Here is a 19,757-nt window from a genome sequence, read left to right on the forward strand (position 1 = left end):
AAAAAGGTGAGGATGGAGAAGTTGGATCCTAGACAGGGGGAGCCATGTAATTTTTTTTTTTGGGGGGGGGGGGGCGAGGGTCTTAGTTACAACCCTGTCACTTGTCAGAAATAAATAGCTAATCGTTTTACCTTTGCTTCCTAACTGAAATCAATGTATTTGTATATTTTAAGAAAAAAAATCAAACTGCTAGTGTTTCTGGCCTGGTGATCAGATCTGTTCTTTTACCAATGCATAAAGCTTGGTGATGACTATGGGATGACTATGGGACTTGTATAGACACAGACAGAGATCTGCAACTTGTGCAATTCTGGTAACACATGACTCCCTCTGTATACTAAACAGAAAGTAGTGTGAAAGGCAGAAAGTTGTAGAGAACTCCTCCCGCCTGCGCTGTCAGACTGGGCTCAGCCACCACTCCCTGCACAGGACAAAGTACACTGCCACTGAGTGATACTGTACGGAGCTGTGCTGGGAGGTGACTTTGTGCTGGTCGGGAAGAAGTGACTCAAGAAGGGGGACCCACACAGACACACACACACACACACTGCTGAATGACACATGTACTGCTGAATGACACACGTGCGCAGCACTGGATACACATCAGGTGACCCAACAGACATGAATGTGACTTCTGCTGGCTTATCATGACTACAGTGCAGCAGGTAAGTGGCAGCCAGTGATGCACACTGACCTCTGGCTGTAATGTGTGTCCCTGGTGTGTGTTACATGTGGCCTCTGGTGTCTGTGTTATTAGTATCCTGAACTGTATTATGTGTGCCTCTAATATGTGTTATGGGTGAGCCCTTGTGTCTGTGTATTGTGTGTCTTCCAATCCCTGTGTTATGTTTATCCCCTGATGATTTTGTAATGTATTTTCTCCAATGTCTCTGCTACCTGTGTCCTGTCTGTACATGAGTTATGCTTGTCCTCCAGTGTCAGTATAAATGAGTGTACTCTCCAGAGGTTTTCCACGTACTCCTCCGGACCACCGCTGGAGGTAGCATATTTTGCAGCCTATCAGTATCTGCATCCTATAGGAGAAGGTTGGTAGTAATAGTTCACATATGCGTTTTTTGCGTATCGGGCCGTACCGATCCGGCCATCGGGATCCGGGAAAACGGTCCGTTTTTACAGCCAGTGTGCTGTAAAAGTCTGTTCTCATTGGTTCCTATTGTGCTGCAAAACCTTCCGTTTCCGTTCAGCTGAGCGAAACGGTCCTGCAGTATTTGTTTGTCCGTTCAGCGTAACGAAGCCCGGAACCGTACGGCTGGATCTGCAGCTAAAAGCTGATGTGAACCGAGCCTTAGGCAGAGGGGATGAGAGATTAGAGTTGGGCAGAGGAGTCGGGAGTTTTAGGTACAGGATTATTATCCTTTAGTAGTTCTATATTTAGTATTTATATAGTGCTGATATTTTCCACAGCGCTGTACAGAGTTTATTGTCACTTATCTGTCCTTAGAGGGGCCCACATTCCAATCCCTACCATAGTCATATGTCTATATATGTATCGGGTTTTGTATGTATTGTAGTCTAGGGCCAATTTAGGAGCAATCCAATTAATTTATCTGTATGTTTTTAAAATGTGGCAGGAAACCAGAGTGCCCGGGGGAAACCCATGCAGACATGGGGAGAACATACAATCTCTGTGCAGAAAGTGCATGGGACAGGTGGAGGGTAGTTTTAGGCATAGGATAGGGTAGGTTAGGAAGGCATGGGTTGGGTGGAGTTTAGTTTTAGGCACAGGATAGTGTAGTAGCATATACGGACCATCTATTATTTTATTTAACTAACCCCCATACCTGCCTCCCAAACCTAATGCTACTATTCAAGATATTCAATCAGTTTCTACCCTGAAAATAAACAGTGATGAATGTGAAGTGTTAGGGATTTTTGCCCTGCAAGATTTAAAAAATTTCCCTTTCAAATGGCCTCCGAGCACAAAAATACCTAGGAGGCTAATCAATTTACCAACCTTTTAAGGGCTTTTTCACATCAGAGCTTGCGTTGGAGAACGCTCAAAGCATACGTTTTGTTGTATGCGTTTTAATGCGTTTTGATATGCGTTGCACTGCAGTGAGTGTGCGTTTTTAATCCGTTTTCAATGCGTTACTGCACATAGGAAAACGCAGGTAATTTTTTTTTGTTTTAGTTTTCAACTTTCTACATTGTTCCTCTGTTGCATTCTGGGACTGATTGCCTGCGTTAACGGATTAAAAACGCGCATAGTGTGCGCTTTACATTGACTAACATTGTAACGCATAAAGCTTGCGTCGGCCGAAAAACTGCGCCTGGGTGCAGTGTAACGCAACGCACAAAAAGGCTGCGTTATATGTGAAAGCTAAAGTGAAAGTCTATGGACTTTCATTTCACCTTGGGTAACGCAAACTTTACCCGTTGCGTTGAAACGCAGAAAATCTGCCCTAATGTGAAAGAGCCCTAAGAGACCTCTGTAACCAAAACTACATCTGTCTCCTAGCCACTGTCAATAATGTTATTGCCCCTTTGTGGCTCTGCTTTTCTGCTACGGGGATACATAGCAGGAAAGCAGAGAGGGGGCCGGGCTTGGGATTGAAAAGACATCACAGAAGACTGACTCAGCTATAATCATTCCAGGGCAAAGCTAGACTGACTGCTCAGTCGGAGATTTTATCAGAGCTGATAACAAGAAGACTGAGCAGTGAAAAATGAAACAAAGGGCAGGGTAGGTGTTTAATGTCATGTTCCATTGATATAAATGGTAAAATACATGAGGGTGCTTCATCTCTGGTTCTCTTTAAAGTGTACCAGAGCTGATTAAAAGAAAACATTTTATACATACCTGGGGCTTCCTCCAGCCCCATCCGCACCGATCTCTCCCACGCCGCCATCCTCCGCTGTCTGCAGCTCTGGGAACTGGGTCCCGTCAATTATGTCAGTCGGGGCCAGTCTATGCAGGAAAAGTGCCCCCTTTACGTATCTCTCCAGCTGGAGAGATATGCAAACAGCGCACTTCACTTACGTTTGACTAGCCGCAACTGACATAAGTGACGGGACCCGGTACCAGAGCTGCGAGCAGAGGAGGATGGCGGCGTGGGAGAGATCCGCGCGGATGGGGCTGGAGGAAGCCCCAGGTATGTATAAAATGTTTTCTTTTTATGAGCTCTGAGTCTCTTTAAGAACTGTATTCAAGATACTTTTATTGTAATTTTCCTGGTTTTAGCATCATAAACTCTTCTATAGCAATATATTGTTGGATAATGGTACGTTTCCCAATCCTCCCAGTGGTGTTTAGCCTAGGCTGAACAGACATGTGGGATTCCCCTGCCCCAGAGAATTCTGCGGGACCAGGTATGTATTTTTTATTGACTTTCAACTCTCAATAACCAAACATTGCGCAGAGATCACCTGCCAGGATTAAAGATGTCGCTACCTGTGTTAAATTTCAGAAGGCAGATTGGGGTGAGGAAAGATTTTACCATGGGAAAACACTGACTAAATAATTTATAAAATAATATTGTAAAAACAAATTAAGCAATTTTTCACTACAGTTCCCCTTTAAGGCGCCCACTAATACAATCTTGCTTGTACAGTCTTACCACTTCTATGTACGGTAATATAACGGACTACCTAAGACAGGGGTATCCAAACTTTTTTGGCCAAGGGCCATATCGCTGTTCTTGAGAGTGCTAGGGGCCCGAACTAGCGAAATTAAAGCAAACACAGAACGGTCTCTCGGCTCTAAAACATGCGCAACAGCATAATAACCTTTAAAGTAAAACAGAGACGCTTGGCTTAGTACCAGACCTGTTTTTGGATATGCTCCATCTTATTGCCTGAAGAATCAGGCCACTCCTGCGAAATGCGTTGTATTTTACTGGAGTATGTAAATAAATTGTTTTGCTGACAATTGATTGGCGTTTTCTTGTGTCTGCCCGGAGAAGGTAAGTCCACCGCTGCCTCCTCATGTTTGACGTTTTAGATCTTTTTATCCTTCTGGCGCCTCTGTATCCATACTGACAAAACATTTCTTTGTTACAGCCGATACAAATCCTGCAATAAATCTGTTTTTTACTTCCTGCTTTCATGGAAGCAGACATATATTTAACAGCCTGTGTTTACTAATTAGCTCTCTGCCGTGGCACACGTCTGAGGGATCAAATTACAACTTGTGATTAGTCACAGATGAGGGGGAATTAGACTGGCTAAACTCTCTAAATACATCCAGGGTGCATTTCTCGATGTTTTCCTTCTGTCCTGTGCAAGAGTTCAGGTCCACTTTAAACACAGTTTTTGCTGATTGCAGTTAGGTACAATAAATGTGACAATTTATTTGACATTTTGTCAAATAAAACATTTCCATGCTAAATAACCCATATACACATGGTAGCCAGTGGCGTAGCTTAGGAGCTATGGACACCAGCGCAAGTTTTACATAGAAGCCCCCTAAACACTCGATACATAATTCATATGGTGCACCAGAACCTGCCAAGGACAAACACAAAGTCAGATGTGCAAGAAGGGGATGGGAACAGCTTGTTAATTACTACTACTATTCAAAGCATCAATAGAAGTGATTATTACCAGCACAGGACCAATAGAAAGCTAATACTGCAGTGGAGAGAGGGCTCCTCAGGGCCCCTCTACCCCAAGGGCCCCGATGCGGTCGCTACCTCGACACCCCCTATTGCTACGCCACTGATGGTAGCACAGTGGCTGTTACTGCTCATCAGTAGCTGGAACTTCCATAGTGGTGGCTGATGACCTACAGGCGAGCTATGGGGGAGGCAGAGCAGTGACACAACGTGGCCCCTGTATGTGGCACTGCAGCTACGGCATGTGGGCCACACGGAATTAACAACTGCAGAGAGCTTTGGGGGCCACCTGAAAAGGCTCGGCGGGCTGCATTTGTCCCCCCAGGGCGGGCTTTGGGCATGCCAGACCTACAGTATTCATTCAAAGTATATTAGTTTATCTTTCTACCTCATAAATATGGTAAGATTGTACAATCAAGATTGTATCATTAGTGGGCACCTTTACAAAGATGAGACCAACCGCGTTTTACATGGTGCGGGAGGACCTGCATTATCACAATGCACATCCTCTGTAGGATCCTTCATCTATTCCAGACCCTGCTATTTATGTCTAAACCATCAAAATAGAACACTGAACAAATGGTCTCATCTTTGTAAAGGTGCCCACTAATGATACAATATGGGGCAGGAAAACACCCCAACTAAATTATCAACCAATAACAGCACCCAGAAAGATGGGAGGCTTAACAGTCCCTACCATCAGATTGTATCATACAGTTACAGTCGATAACAACTGGTTATCTCTTGGCACAGGCAATCCGTTACAAAACAGTGGGTTGTTATGGAGAAAGAATTCACACTGCATCCTTTACAACACAAATGACCAAGTACATAAAATACCACTTCAAGCAGAAACTTTAATTTAAAAAAAATACTGTATATACTCGCGTATAAGCCTGATTTTTCAGCATAAACATGTGTTGAAAAGTCTTATATGCGAGTCAGCTGAGCAGAATAGATGGTGGAGCAGATTTTGTTAATGGCAAAGGAGAGTAAGGATTGTGCACTAGTGATCCTGCTCTTACAAGCTTGCGCCCCGCTGTGTCTGTGCCCCCCATCCCCTGCAACATGGTATGCAGAGTGCGCTGCTAAAGACTACCTGTGGCCCCTGGCTTGTGAAGCAGAGTGTGAAAGCAACGTGTCAGCTGTGCAATGATATTGGATTCTTCCTGCGTGGCAATCACCGTGTCTCAGATCTATGATGCCATCTAGTGGCTTCTTGAGACACAGTTGTATGATCCTGGGGCACTTCTGGCTATGGGGAGGGGGCTGACTTGTACTGGAGGAACATCTGGCTACTGTGGAGGGGGCTTATATGCGAGTCTATCACTTTTTCCTGGTTTCTGAGGGAAAAGTGGGTACCTCGGCTTATACGCAGGTCGGCTTATATGTGAGTATATACGGGTACTTAAAGTGGACCTGAACTCTTGCACAGGACAGAAGGTAAACAGAGAAATGTACCCTGTATGTATTTAGAGAGTTTAGCCTGCCTGATTCCTCATCATCTGTGACTAATCACCACTAACTTGAGCTCTCAGCTGTGTCACCTGACTGGCACGGCAGAGTGGCTAATTAAAAGGAACAGGATGTTAACAATATGTCTGCATCCATGAAAGCAGGAAGAAGATGCACTGCAGATTTATTGCAGGATTTCTATCAGCTGTAACAAAGAAATGTTTTTCTTTAAATGTCATTATGCTGCTGAGCAGAGAGGAAGTTCTGTGTTCAGGTCAGCTTTCATACAGAAATAAACCTCCATTATCACTTTGGCCAACACTGGCAATCCCTATCCTTGATCATCTAATTTCCCCCTGGGGCACAAAATTAAAATAATTTAAAACGACATAGTTACACCCAACCGAGGCTCAACAAATTATTATAAGATAAAGATTTCTTCTCAGATGGGAACTGAGTCTCTCACACCTCTATTGAGACAAAGCTAAAGTCTCTGAATTTCAACAACTGAAGTTTCCTCCAGTTCATACAATTCTTGTTGTCGCAAGGGGGCAAATGAGATCGATCCAGACCCCTTCGAACCCCCCCCCCCCCCCCCCCACCACCACCACCACCACCATCACCACCTGTACGGACACAATCTCATGTAAGGAATCAGCTCCTTGATATATTTCCTATTGATTGAAGGGTAGAACTCCACTCACAGCATTAGGCTTAGGCCCCTTTTATATTTGTTTTCTGAGTTGGGGTACAATGCGATATGCCGGCGTAAAAAAACGACAATCATATGACCCTGCAGCAGAGTGCGCTGACAGGGTCATATGCCGCTGAGTTGGCTGAAAGGGTCATACGCATAGCGCTGCCACCCGCTCAGTGCCGTACTCCCTGCTGGGCAAGGGCCAATGCGCCATTGGGCTTCGGCCCCTTTTACATTTGTTTCTTGAGACTTGCATAACAACAGACTCTGTGTGTTAAGCGTGGTGCCTGTGGTAATGTGCTGCAGCCCTTGCGTTGGATCGGAAGCTTCCGGTGCAGTGCCTCAATAAGTGTGCAAGGCTCCACAGACTTGCATTGCTTTTACGGCCAAAGATTTCTCATGGGAAAGGGGGTATCAGCTACTGATTAGGATGAAGTTCAATTCTTGGTTACAGTCTCTCTTTAAGTACTGTATATACTGTATATGTTGCAAAGTGTGTTCAGGTGCCCATTAGCAGTACAATCCCCAGAACGATCGACTGTACGATCAAGTGCCGTTAAGAGTGCCAACTGAAAACATATGATCATTCTATTGATCATTCTACGTTCTGAATTTCAGAATGAATCTTTCAGTCTGAGTAGATTTTCCCCTGTTGGCGGGCCTGAACCATTAATTCTGATCGATCAGATCAGCCGGTCAATCGTTCGGGGAAACTGGACCATCAATGGGCACCTTGAGACATTAGCCATGATTAAAGGGACTCTGAGAACCTCGCATGGTTATGCCTAGAGACTCCGACCAGTACTGCACTAAAAGAGGAACTCCAGTGAAAATAATGTAAAAAAAAAAGTACTTCACTTTTACAATAATTATGTATAAATGATTTAGTCAGTGTTTGCCCACTGTAAAATCTTTTAAATCCCTGATTTACATTCTGACATTTATCACATGGTGACATTTTTACTGCTGGCAGGTGATGTAGCTGCTGCTTGCTTTTTTGGCAGTTGGACACTGCTATTTCCCACAATGCAACACGGTTCACAGACAGGAAACTGCCAGGAGTACCGTGGTCCTCAGAGTTTCTTGTGGGAGGGGTTTCACCACAATACCAGCCATACACAGCCCCCTGATGATCCATGTGTGAAAAGGAATAGATTTCTCATGTAAAAGGGAGTATCAGCTACTGATTGGGATGAAGTTCAATTCTTGGTTACGTTTTTTTTTTTTTTTTTAAATCATGTAGCTAGCCTAGCGCTAGCTACATGATAGCCGTTGAGCAGCAGCATCCCCCCACCCACTCCGATCGCCTCCGGCGATCTGCGCAAGCAGGAACGGGATTTCCTGCAAGGCTTCCATGGCGACGGGGCGGGATGACGTCACCGACGTCATGGACGTCGGGACGTCAGAGGGAGTCCTGATCCACCCCTCAGCGCTGCCTGGCACTGATCGGCCAGGCTGCGCAAGGGGTCTGGGGGGGGGGGGCGCAACGAGTAGCGGCAAGTCGGTGGCAAGTGGCGGCGATTGAGTTATGCACGCAGCTAGCAAAGTGCTAGCTGTGTGCAATAAAAAAAAATTGAGAAAAATCGGCCCAGCGGGGCTTGAGCAATCCTCCTGCGCAGGTTACCTCGAGCTCAGCTCAGGATAACTGCCAAGGAGGTTAACCACTTAAGCCTATCTGGACGAACATTCTCGTCCAGATGGGCTGCGCGCACTCCCGCGGGCCGCGCACGCTCCTGTGCGCGCTCCAGCCGCCGCCCATTAGCCCAGCGATCAATTAATGAGATTATAGATCCCATTCATTGATCGAAGCCCCCCGCAGAAAAGCCGACAGCCTCTTATCAGAGGCTGTGTTTTTTCTGTGTTACAAAAAGTTTCCCATCCTCCTAATACTTCCTGAAAGCGACTTTTTGACTGTGGCCATCTTGTGGCCGAATAGTAAAACTACACCCACATCTATTTTTTTTACTAAATAAATACATTATTTTACATTTAAAATTAGCTGTTTACCTCCCACACTACAAATTACCCAAATAAAATTTTTAATAACATTTTTAATAAAAAAAAAAAAAGAAAAATTACAAAAAACAAACAAACAAAAACAATATAGTTACCTAAGGGTCTGAAGTTTTTAAATATGTATGTCAAAGGAGTATATTAATATACTTTTTTAAATTATGGGCTTGTAAATAGTGATGGACGCAAATTGAAAAATTGCACCTTTATTTCCAAATAAAATATCGGCGCCATACATTGTGATAGGGACATGATTTAAATGGTGTAATAAGCAGGACAAATGGGCAAATAAAATACATGGGTTTTAATTACGGTAGCATGTATTAATTTCAAACTATAATGGCCAAAAACTTTCTTAATCTTCCTGTTAAAATGGATTTAGAATAAATTAATTCTTAGGAAAATATATCACCCAAAGAAAGCCTAATTGGTTGCGGAAAAAACAAGATATAGATCAATTCATTGTGATGAGTAGTGATAAAGTTATTTGCAAATGAATGGGAGGTGAAAGTTGCTTAGATGCCAAAAATTAAACAACCAAGATGCATACCTTTCTATATCTTGTGCTCTCCTCTTTTATTTGATGCCCGAATCGCCATCCTACACCAAACAGTTTTCGTTCGATTTCAATTTAAAAACTGTGGCTGCCCTCTTGGCTCTGTTATAACTTCTGGGTCACCCCTGTCTTCTCTGTTAGAGAAGTGCATCACTGAATGAAGCAGGAAGAGGAAGTGACACGCATGGCCATTGCAAGAGGCTCCTCCAGAGGGGTCATAGCATGACTTTGTTGGAAGTCGTCTGGCTTAAAGGGAAGGTTCAGGGAGGGTGGGTAAAAAATAAAAATCAAATTCCACTTACCCGGGGCTTCCTCCAGCCCGTGGCAGGCAGGAGGTGCCCTCGCCGCCGCTCCGCAGGCTCCCGGTGGTCTCCGGTGGCCGACCCGACCTGGCCAGGCCGGCTGCCAGGTCGGGCTCTTCTGCGCTCCAAGGCCCGGAACTTCTGCGTCCCACGCCGGCGCTCTGACGTCATCGGACGTCCTCCGGGCTCTACTGCGCAGGCGCAGAAGTACTGCGCATGCGCAGTAGAGCCCGGAGGACGTCCGATGACGTCAGCGCGCCGGCGTGGGACGCAGAAGTTCCGGGCCTTGGAGCGCAGAAGAGCCCAACCTGGCAGCCGGCCTGGCCAGGTCGGGTCGGCCACCCGAGACCACCGGGAGCCTGCGGAGCGGCGGCGAGGGCACCTCCTGCCTGCCACGGGCTGGAGGAAGCCCCGGGTAAGTGGAATTTGATTTTTATTTTTTACCCACCCTCCCTGAACCTTTCCTTTAAAGGCATACCCATGAGAGGTGCTCGGAGTCCCTTTAAGAACCATTTTGGTCTGCTTTCAGGGTGTTTGACTGCTTGTGATGTTTTCCCAATGAGGCATTACAGAGATTACAGTGGCTGCGAACGACTCTTTTTGCATTGGTTCCTGTGGGAGGGGGTATCTCCGTCTTGCACTACATTTCAGGAAGCTCTGCAGGAGTCTGGGGTTTTAGCGGGTTGTCCTGTTCATTGAGGAGGTTAGATTAGTGTTTGGCCTGCAACGTTTACATAGCAGACATTCAGAACCGTACCACCGTGCAGTTAACTTTCTTTAGTTAGTGATTAACTACTTCACCACTGAGGGGTTTTACCCCCTGACCACCAGAGCAATTTTCACCTTTCAGCGCTCCTTCCATTCATTCGTCTATAACTTTATTATTACTTATCCCAATTAAATGAACTATATCTTGTTTTTTTTGCCACCAATCTAAATGTGTTTTAATGGGGAAATAGGAAAAAATGTGGGAAAAAATTATTATTTTTCAGTTTTCGGCCATTATAGTTTTTAAATAAAGCATGCTACTGTAATTAAAACCAATGAAATGTATTAACCCATTTGTCCCGGTTATAAAACCATTTAAATTATGTCCCTATCACAATGTTTGGCGACAATATTTTATTTGGAAATAAAGGTGCATTTTTTTCAGTTTTGCATCCATCCCTAATTACAAGCCCGCAGTTTATAAAGTAACAGTGTTATACCCTCTTGACATAAATATTTAAAAAGTTCAGTCCCTAAGGTAACTATTTATGTTTTTTTTTTATTGTATTTTTTTTTTTTTAATTACAAAAAAAAATAAAAATTGGGGAGTGTGGGAGGTAATGAGTTAATTTATTGTGTAAATGTAATGTTTGTATATGTAAAATGCTTTTAGGGTGTAGTTTACTATTTGGCCACAAGATGGCCACAGAGTGTTTGTTTACATGCGACCTGTAAGCGTCCGGAAGGACGCTTACAGGAAGCAGTAGGAGGCTGGGAGACTCACAATGATCTCGCTGTTTCTGAAAGAAGCAGCAGATCATTGCGGGGGCTAGATCAACGAACGGGAATGGATTTTCCCATTCATTGATCTCCGGGCGAGCGGGCGGCGGCGTGCACGAGCGGCGGGTGCGCGCGCACGAGCGGCGGGAGCGCGGACAGCGGCGGTAGCGCAGAAGGTACGGATTTCTCCGTCCCTGGTTTTTTAGGAGGGAAAAAAGGGGCGGAGAAATTCGTACTGCTGGGGGTAAAGTGGTTAAAGGTATTACCTGAATCAACATTAGTTGGTTTGATGTCAGCAGACCAGGTAGACAAACGGTATCAGGAAGATGCCGATTGTTTACCTGGGGCTGATTCACAAAGCTTTTCGGTTGAATTAGCTCACCTTATATATTAATTCACAATTTATTTCTCCTTTCCTTCCTTACCAGTAACTCATGATTTATCTCTCCTAGTGCCCGATGCAGGAAAGCATGGTAATATTGTACAGACATCGCACGGCAATATTACCCTCACTACCGGCACTGTGTACCATGAGTTACGCTATTAGCACACCCCACAGTACTCAAGTAGCACAACTGTTGAATGTTGATATGGTAACGCATGTTACTAAGGAGTGTTACCGTTAGTAGCATTCAATACCTTAGCAATGGTCGCGCTGTTTGAGTATAACAGGTCACGATAATAGTGTAACCCACGTTACACAGTGCTGGTTAGGACTGCACGATTTCTCGGTTTTAAACCGAAACCGCGGTTCCTGTGAAGACGATCTGGGGATCGTCTGTATCCGGCGGTTTTCGGTTTTAAGTGCCTGCGCTTGGCCGCATGCCCATGGTCCGCCTACTACTGCGCCGAGCCACAGAAGCAGTGCATATTTCAGATGTTAATGAGCCGGGACGGAGAGGCACGTCCAGTCCAGAGCGGCACACAGTTCTAGGTAGGTAGGTAGGTATGCCGTACGGGACTCGGGGGGCGGATCCAGTGGCAGAAGCAGTGCATATTTATGATGCTAATGAGCCGGGCAGCGGAGGGAGGCGAGTCCAGTCCAGAGCGGCGCTTCACACACAGCTTCTCCAATCGCTGGATAGCAATGGAATGACGGAGGCGGTAGGCGGAGCTGTACGCTCTAGTACAGCTCCGCCTACCGCTGCCGTCATACCATCGGTCCCCAGAGAAAAATTTGGTCAGAAAGTGGTCCCTGGGCCGGAAAAGGTTGGGGACCCCTGCCGGACGCCCCAGTCCACACACTATTGTTCAAGCTCAGGGGTACATTGTGAATTTAGTGCTAAAGCTTGTTTTGGAAAAAAATCGTGAAAAAAATCGAAATCACAATTTTTGACAGAAAAATCGCAATTTCAATTTTTACCCAAAATCGTGCAGCCCTAGTGCTGGTAGTAAGGGTTATGTTGCTGTGCAAAAGCTGTGCGCTGTAATATTATTATTGATTTATAAAGTGCCAACATATTCCGTGGCGCTGTACAAAGTAAGAAACGAACTTGGGGTACATAACCATTTCGGGACCGGCCGCCTAACCCCCCTTAAGGACCAGGGCATTTTGCGGTGGAAGGGGATGCACGCGTTTGGGGGGTCAGGCGGATCCTTTCTGTGGCTGGCTGGGCAGTGTCCCCCCCCATGGTGGCAAGTGTCCCCCCTTACGCCAGCAGCAATCACTCACCTTCCAGGCTCCAGCGATGAGCCACAGTAGCCCCTTGCTTCTCCAGCCGGCATCTCCGCTCCAAATGACGCTCAGGTCGGGTCGCAGCTTGATGACGTCATCAAGCCGGGACCCGGCGCTGACGTCAGACGGAGCAGAGATGCCGGCCAGAGCAGAGGGAGGCGCCGATCGTCGCTGGAACAGCAGGGAGGTGAGTGGATGCTCTTCTTTTCACCCCTGCCGCCGCCGCTGTCAAAGTGATCACTACGATCCGACGGCGATCGTAGTGATCACGTGATCAGCAGCCACACGAGATGGCTGCTGATTATTGAGGGGAGATGCCAGCTGTCATATGACAGCTTAATCTCCCCCTCCGGGTGTGCACGATCGCGTCGGGACGGTTATTTAGCACGGACGTTGAATCAACGTCCGGTTAGAACTGTACCACCACCTGCTGGACGTTGATTCAACCTACGTCGGTCCCCAAAAGGATAATAATACAGACAATAGTGTACACCAATATACAAGATACATAATTAGTGACAAAACACAAAAAATTATACAGAATACAAAATGAAGAATTGGTAATGACAGTGATAAAAGTAAAGGTGGCCATACACTCGTTAGATTAGCAGCAGATAGATCATCAGATAGATTTTCTAAATTATCTGATGTGTTTAGGAACATTTTTTTACTAGGAACAAATTTCCAATAGATTTCAGTATGAAATCTATTGAAAATCGATCTGATGGCATTTTTTTGCCATCCGATTTTCATTAGGTCCAATGCAAATTGATAAGCAATCTCATCAGATCAACCTAGATTTTCCAGCATGTCAGATCGATTGAAATCGAAATCGGCCTCAAAACGATCGATTAGGCAATCGATTTGCGATCGATCGGCCGCTAATCGGCTGAGTGTATGGGCCCCTTAACATAATAAATACAATGTATAATGATTTCCAAGACACAAAAGGGGGAGAGAGCCCTGCCCTTGCGAGCTTACAATCTAAAGGGAAAGGGTAATATTACAGCACTTTCCTGCATCAGACCCCATATCTAAATTAACTCATGATTTATCTCTCCTTATCTGTTTATCTCAAGGATTACCTCTCCTTATTTGCTTATCTCATATAATAGTGGGCCGCAAATGCAAAAGAGACATTCTGACCAGGGGTGTATCTGGGTGACATACAGTAGTGCCTATGGCAAACACTGAAATTGTCCCCCCCTCCCCCCATCAAACCACCTTGTCCCATAATAACAGCTTATTTTCTTGCAATGATACAAGTCTCCCCAATGTAGGTTGCTAGAGTTAACCCCCAAGTAAAAGTAACCAGAGGTAGCACCCTAGTATAGGTAGCAAGTGGTAGTTCACCCAGTATAAGTAGACCCATGTTTACGTTGCCCTCCCAGTATATGTAGTTAGAGATGTCTCCCCAGTATAAGTAGCCTTCTTTAGCATAAGTGGTAAGAGGTACCCCCCCCCCAGTATAAGTAGTTACTCAGTATAGGTAATGAGAGGTTCCCCCCAGTATAAGTAGACCCCCCCCCCCCCCCCCAGTATAGGTAGTGAGAGATGTCCTCCAGTATAAGAGCAGGTACAAATGCCTGAGAGGCATCCTTCAGTATGGTGCTGAAGCATGAGGGAGGAGGCAGCAGCAATGGTGCCCATGATGCTGTGGCGCCCATGGCACAGGCCATGTCTGCACCCCTCTAGATACACCTCTTATCCTGACACAGCGGCGACACCGCACAGGTAAAGGGGGGAGTGCGTGGGACAGCCGCAGCGAGGCGAGAAGGCAGCATCACGAGGCCGATCTCTCTCCTATCAGATTCGATCAGAGAGAGATCTTTCTGTTGGTTGATTGGCCGCTAAAATCACTAGGTGTATGAGTACTTTTACAGTTACAGTAAGCTTTGTTAATCAACCCCATTGTGCCTCTCTCTTTTCCAACATACAGAATAAGATATGGAAAGCAGAGGACAGGTATACGTATCCCCTGTTGTGGGGAGATGGTGCTTCTGAAGACTGTAGTACGGGGACGTCAGTCTACTTCACTGAAAATCTTCTTCTTTGTCTTATGTAAGCTTTTCTGTTTTGCACTTCACCACAGTTCCTTTCAAAGCCACAAGTTCTGACATGCTTCTCTCCCTCTCCTTCCTGTCTGTAGTAATTACACCAGCAGTCATTCATCTCTCATGTTTTACAGCTAAAGATAGCCAACCCACAGATAAGCAACCAATAGAAAATGTCACCCAAACTGTCAATGGATCTCAGATAGGCATCAGATAGTACATGTGATTCATCCTTTACACTATTGTGTTTGCTTGGACTGCGTTATCACATACCGTATATCTATTTATTTAGTATTTATACAGTGCTGACATCTTCAGTGGACCTGAACTCTTGCACACGACAGAAGGAAAATGTAGAGAACTGCACCCTGTATGTATTTACAGAGTTTAGCCTGTCTAATTCCCGATCATCTGTGACTAATCACAAGTGTAATTTGATCTCTCAACTGTTTCAGCTGGCTGCCTCCGCAGAGAGTCTAATTGGTAAATACAGGGTGTTAACCCTACGGTATGTCTGCTTTCATGAAAGCAGGAAGTAGACACACTGCAGATTTATTCCAGGATTAGTATCAGCTGTAACAAAGAAATGTTTTTTCTTTAAATATTATGCTGTTGCTTAACTTTTAGAGCAGAGAGGAAGTTCTGAGTTTGGGTCCACTATAACCTCCCTGGTGGTGTTTGGATTCTTCCTGGATTTTAGAGTCTGAAAGTGGTACCATTTTTTTTTTTTAGATCCTAAAAGCAGGGAAAAAAATCATACTGCTCAGTGATCTGCAGCAGCCTCTGCACATTACTCTCCTCCCCAGGATCCAGTGCTGCAATTCTCCCTCCATCCTCCTGGTGGCACTCTATACTTATGGTGAGATTACCGCCTGTCATCTTGTGACAAACGGCAATCTCACTCAAGGGATTGGGAGCCTCCAACGGGAGGTGAGTTACAAATGACTGCTGCACTGCAGGCTCTGCATATACCCTCTGGTGGCTACCCCAAGCCAGGCTTGGGATTACCGCTAACATAGATTGCTGTTTTAAAACTCTGCATGCAGTCCAGGAATTACTCAACTTCTTAAAGGGAATCTGATGTGAAAAGAAACTTATGATTTAATAATGTGTATGTGTAGTACAGCTAAGCAGGCAGGGCTGGGCCGAGGCATAGGCTGGAGAGGCTCCAGCCTCAGGGCGCAGTGTAGGAGGGGGCGCAGAATTCATTCAGCTGTCATTCCTAATTGTGTTTGAAGCAGAAAGAAATAAGAAAAGGGGATACATAGCAGTGACTGCAAGCCAGATAACTAGATATTAAGGTGTTGGGGAGGTTGTGGGCCCTGTGGCACCTCTTAGTCTAATAGCAATCAGTGTGTGACGGCTGGGGTGGGAAGGATGGAGGGGCGCACTTTGGTGCCTCAGCCTTGGGTGCTGGAGGACCTTGTCCCGGCTCTGTAAGCAGGGCTGCTCAAATCCGATCCGAGAGACTTCCGGATAGTTCTATCCGGATATCTCCCAGTAAACCTGTGCGGGGCGGAGGGGAGGTCAATCTTACCTGTCTCACCTCTTCTTCAGTCCATCCCTCGGCGCCTCCCACGATGCGGTCCAAGCGGCGGTCACGTGATTACAAACACTTCCTCCTTCCAGGTCGAAGGAGGAAGTGTCTGTAATCACGTGACGCGTGTGGAGCGCATAGTGGGAGGCGGCGAGGGACGGACGAAGAAGACGTCAGACAGGTAAGATTGAACCCCCTGCCCAGGTTTACTGGGAGATATCCGGATAGCAACTATCCAGATGTCTCCCGGATTGGATTTGAGCAGCCCTACAGCTAAGAAATAGAACATTAGTAGCAGAGGTGTAGCTATAGGGGGGGGGGGCGCATATGTCCCCGGGCGCAACACTGTGAGGCTGTTACACCTCCATGTGCAGGTTATCTAAATAACATTTGACTCCACCCATGACCACAACCACATTCTGATGTGTGGCCAAAACCATTTTGTCCAGGGGGGGGGGGGGGGGGGGGGGCACAAAAAAAAAGTCTTTGTCCCCAGGTGCTGAAAACCCTAGCTACGCCTCTGATTAGTCTCATATTGTTTCCAGTACAGGCAGGGTAAGAATCCTCAGTTATTATTTATGCAAAAGAGCCTCTCTGAGTTCTCTGATCAACTGGTCTGCTACAGTGCTGTTTTCTGAAGCACTTATCTCAACCTGTCTCTCACTGTTTCTTGTCCTTAAGGTTTTACTGTAGGAAAATTCAAAGGGTCATTAGCTTAGCTTTGTTTCATTGTTTAAAATACAGGGTGTAGTTTGTAAACTGCAAATATTAGAAGATGATGCAGTGTTGTAAAAATAAAGCTATATAACTGAAAATAAAAATAGGAGATTCTTTTATTTGCTACTAATGTTCTATTAATTATCCGTACTACACATACAATTCATTATATCATAAGGGTTTTTTTTCCGCTGCAGTGCCACTTTAAAGGGACACTTAAGACTAAAAAAAAAAAAAGAGTTTTACTTACCTGGGGCTTCTACCAGCCCCCCTGTAGCTGTCCTGTGCCCACGCAGTCTCACTCGGATCCTCCTGTCCCCGCCGGCAACTACTTCCGGTTTCTGCAACAGGCCCAACAGGCCTGGGAATGCGAGTGATTCTTCACGTTCCTGGCCACAATAGCAGTACAGAGGGCGCTATTGCGGCCAGGAACGCGAAGAATCACTCGCGTTCCCAGGCCTGTCGTCGAAACCGGAAGTAGCTGCCGGCGGGGACAGGGGGATCCGAGTGAGACTGCGAGGGCACAGGATGGCTGCAGGGGGCTGGTAGAAGCCCCAGGTGAGTAAAACTCTTTTTTTTTTTGTGTGTGCCTAAAGTGACCCTTTAAGCAGCAGTCTTCAGGCCAAGGCTTGACATTCCCTGACTTCTGCGAGTTCAGACACATCCATCTCCATAATGCTATCCAATAGGGTGACTCAGCAGGGGATAGTTTGGTGGCGGGGCTGTGACTGATTTATTAGGAGTCAGAGAAGTTCAAGTCTCAGGTTGCTGACTATTTTACCTTATTCATGACATCATCATGTCACAGCGCCTGATTATGTTACCTTGTCTTGGCCTGCAGAACATTGAAGAGCATAAGTTTCAGCTTAATTGAACTAGATCGGGTTTTTCCATTCTGACTTGGCCTATATCAAATCATAGCTGAGTTTTTATAAATTAACTAAATCGACAGTTGCTCTACTGCAACTTTGTGCAACACCTGTATTGAGAATGACTGCAGTAGCACAATCTCCATTTCTGTAACCTTTCAGAAATGTTTGCAGTAAAATTTGCTGAAATATATTACAGACGTCCTTAGTACTGGCATGTGATTTCTCAGGAATGATCTGTGAGGAATGTTCATTTACTCAGAGTTCTAAAGCCAGTAGAAAAGATCTCTGGTCTCCTAGAATGCTCGGGGGGGGGGGGGGGGGGGTGAAGGGGAATTTCCACATAATAAACAGCCTAGCCCCAGTGGGAAAGCAGGGCTACATACCAATATATAGATATAGTAAGTGTTTCTGAAACCAGTATATTTAACGTAAAAGATTGTCATTTATTGTATTCTTCTATATGTTGTTACAGTCCCCCTTTAGAAGGCAGCCCAACTGTCTCTCTGGTAAACCAATCTGTATGGGATTCTCTGTCCCTCCCACCACCACAAGACCATGATATAAAGCACCCCCTGTCCAAGTCAGACGTATTGGCTGTTTGTTCTGAGTTATCGAGAACATGTGGGAGGGCGACACCATCATTTATCAACTTCAGAAGTCACATTGGGAATTACACAGGGGACAGTCAGAGAGTTGGGGAAAAGTAATAAGTGATTCAACCAGTTATCAACCACAGAAAGCTGAAAAATCAGTCCTGGGTACTGCTGACATTTAAGATAAGTTTCGTTTGTTTGCTGTAGTTGAAGCTGAGATTCCACAGACGCAATTCTCGCCCACGTCTGGGTAAACCCGCAGTGTATACTGTGTGTCTTCCTGAGCTCAGAAGTACTATAAGTGCCCACTTCCTGTGACATTTATTCTGGAATCCTTGTTACTTTGTTGCCTTCCTAAAGCACCCCTGCCTTCTCTGACCACCACCTTCATCTCACTAATATATTGTATCTTCACTGCTCCTCTCCCTTCTCCATCTTCCCTACAATGCCCTTGTATTGTCACAGGTCCTCTCCTTCCTCCATCTTCTTTGCAATGCCCCAGTATCTTCACATATCCTCTCCTTCCTCCATCTTCCCTGCAAACTCACTAACAGCTCTTCTCTTTCCTCTATCTTTGCAGTATACATCAACCTTTATAGCTCCTCTTCTTCCTCCAACCTCTCTGCAATGTACATCAACCTTCATAGCTCCTCTCCTTCCTCCAACCTCTCTGCAATGTCCATCTACCTTCACAGCTCCTCTCCTTCCTCCAACCTCTCTGCAATGTCCATCTACATTCACAGCTCCTCTTCCTCCAACATCTCTGCAATGACCATCTGCATTCACAGCTCCTCTTCCTTCAACATCTCTGCAATGTCCTTCTACATTCACAGCTCCTCTTCCTCCAACCTCTGCAATGTCCATCTACCTTCACAGCTCCTCTTCTTCCAACCTCTGCAATGTCCATCTACCTTCACAGCTCCTCTCCTTCCTCCAACCTCTCTGCAATGTCCAGCTACATTCACTGCTTTTCTCCTTCCTCCATCTTCCCTGCAGCACCCCTGCATCTTCTCTGCTCTTCTTCTTCCTCCATGTTTTCAGCAATGTCCCAGTATCTTCACCTTTCCTCTCCTTCCTCCATATTCCCTACAATATCCCTGCATCTTCACTGCTGTTCACCTTCCTCCATCTTTCACCAATGTATCTTCACTGCTCTTCTTCATCCATCTTCCCTACAATGCCCCTGTATCTTCTCCACACCTCTACTTCCTCCATCTTCTCTGC

At 45.7% G+C, this 19,757-nt stretch overlaps 1 protein-coding gene across 2 annotated transcripts in view; it reads left to right on the forward strand.

Annotated features, from left to right (window-relative positions):
- The first annotated feature begins 433 nt into the window (after nucleotides 1-433).
- LPAR5 (lysophosphatidic acid receptor 5) overlaps nucleotides 434-19,757 on the forward strand; it is a 45,691-nt gene continuing 26,367 nt past the window's right edge. The window contains exons 1-2 of one of the 2 annotated variants that reach the window (XM_068258364.1): nucleotides 434-665; nucleotides 14,700-14,821. Coding sequence is in view for 1 of the 2 variants with exons in the window: in XM_068258363.1 (XP_068114464.1) it covers nucleotides 648-665 (18 nt within the window). In the remaining variant the exon portion in view is untranslated. The remainder of the gene's footprint in view (nucleotides 666-14,699; nucleotides 14,822-19,757) is intronic. The other variant, XM_068258363.1, reaches the window with a different exon arrangement.

The sequence above is a fragment of the Hyperolius riggenbachi genome, chromosome 10 (assembly GCF_040937935.1).
Source record: "Hyperolius riggenbachi isolate aHypRig1 chromosome 10, aHypRig1.pri, whole genome shotgun sequence".
NCBI classification, from domain to species: Eukaryota; Metazoa; Chordata; class Amphibia; order Anura; family Hyperoliidae; genus Hyperolius; species Hyperolius riggenbachi.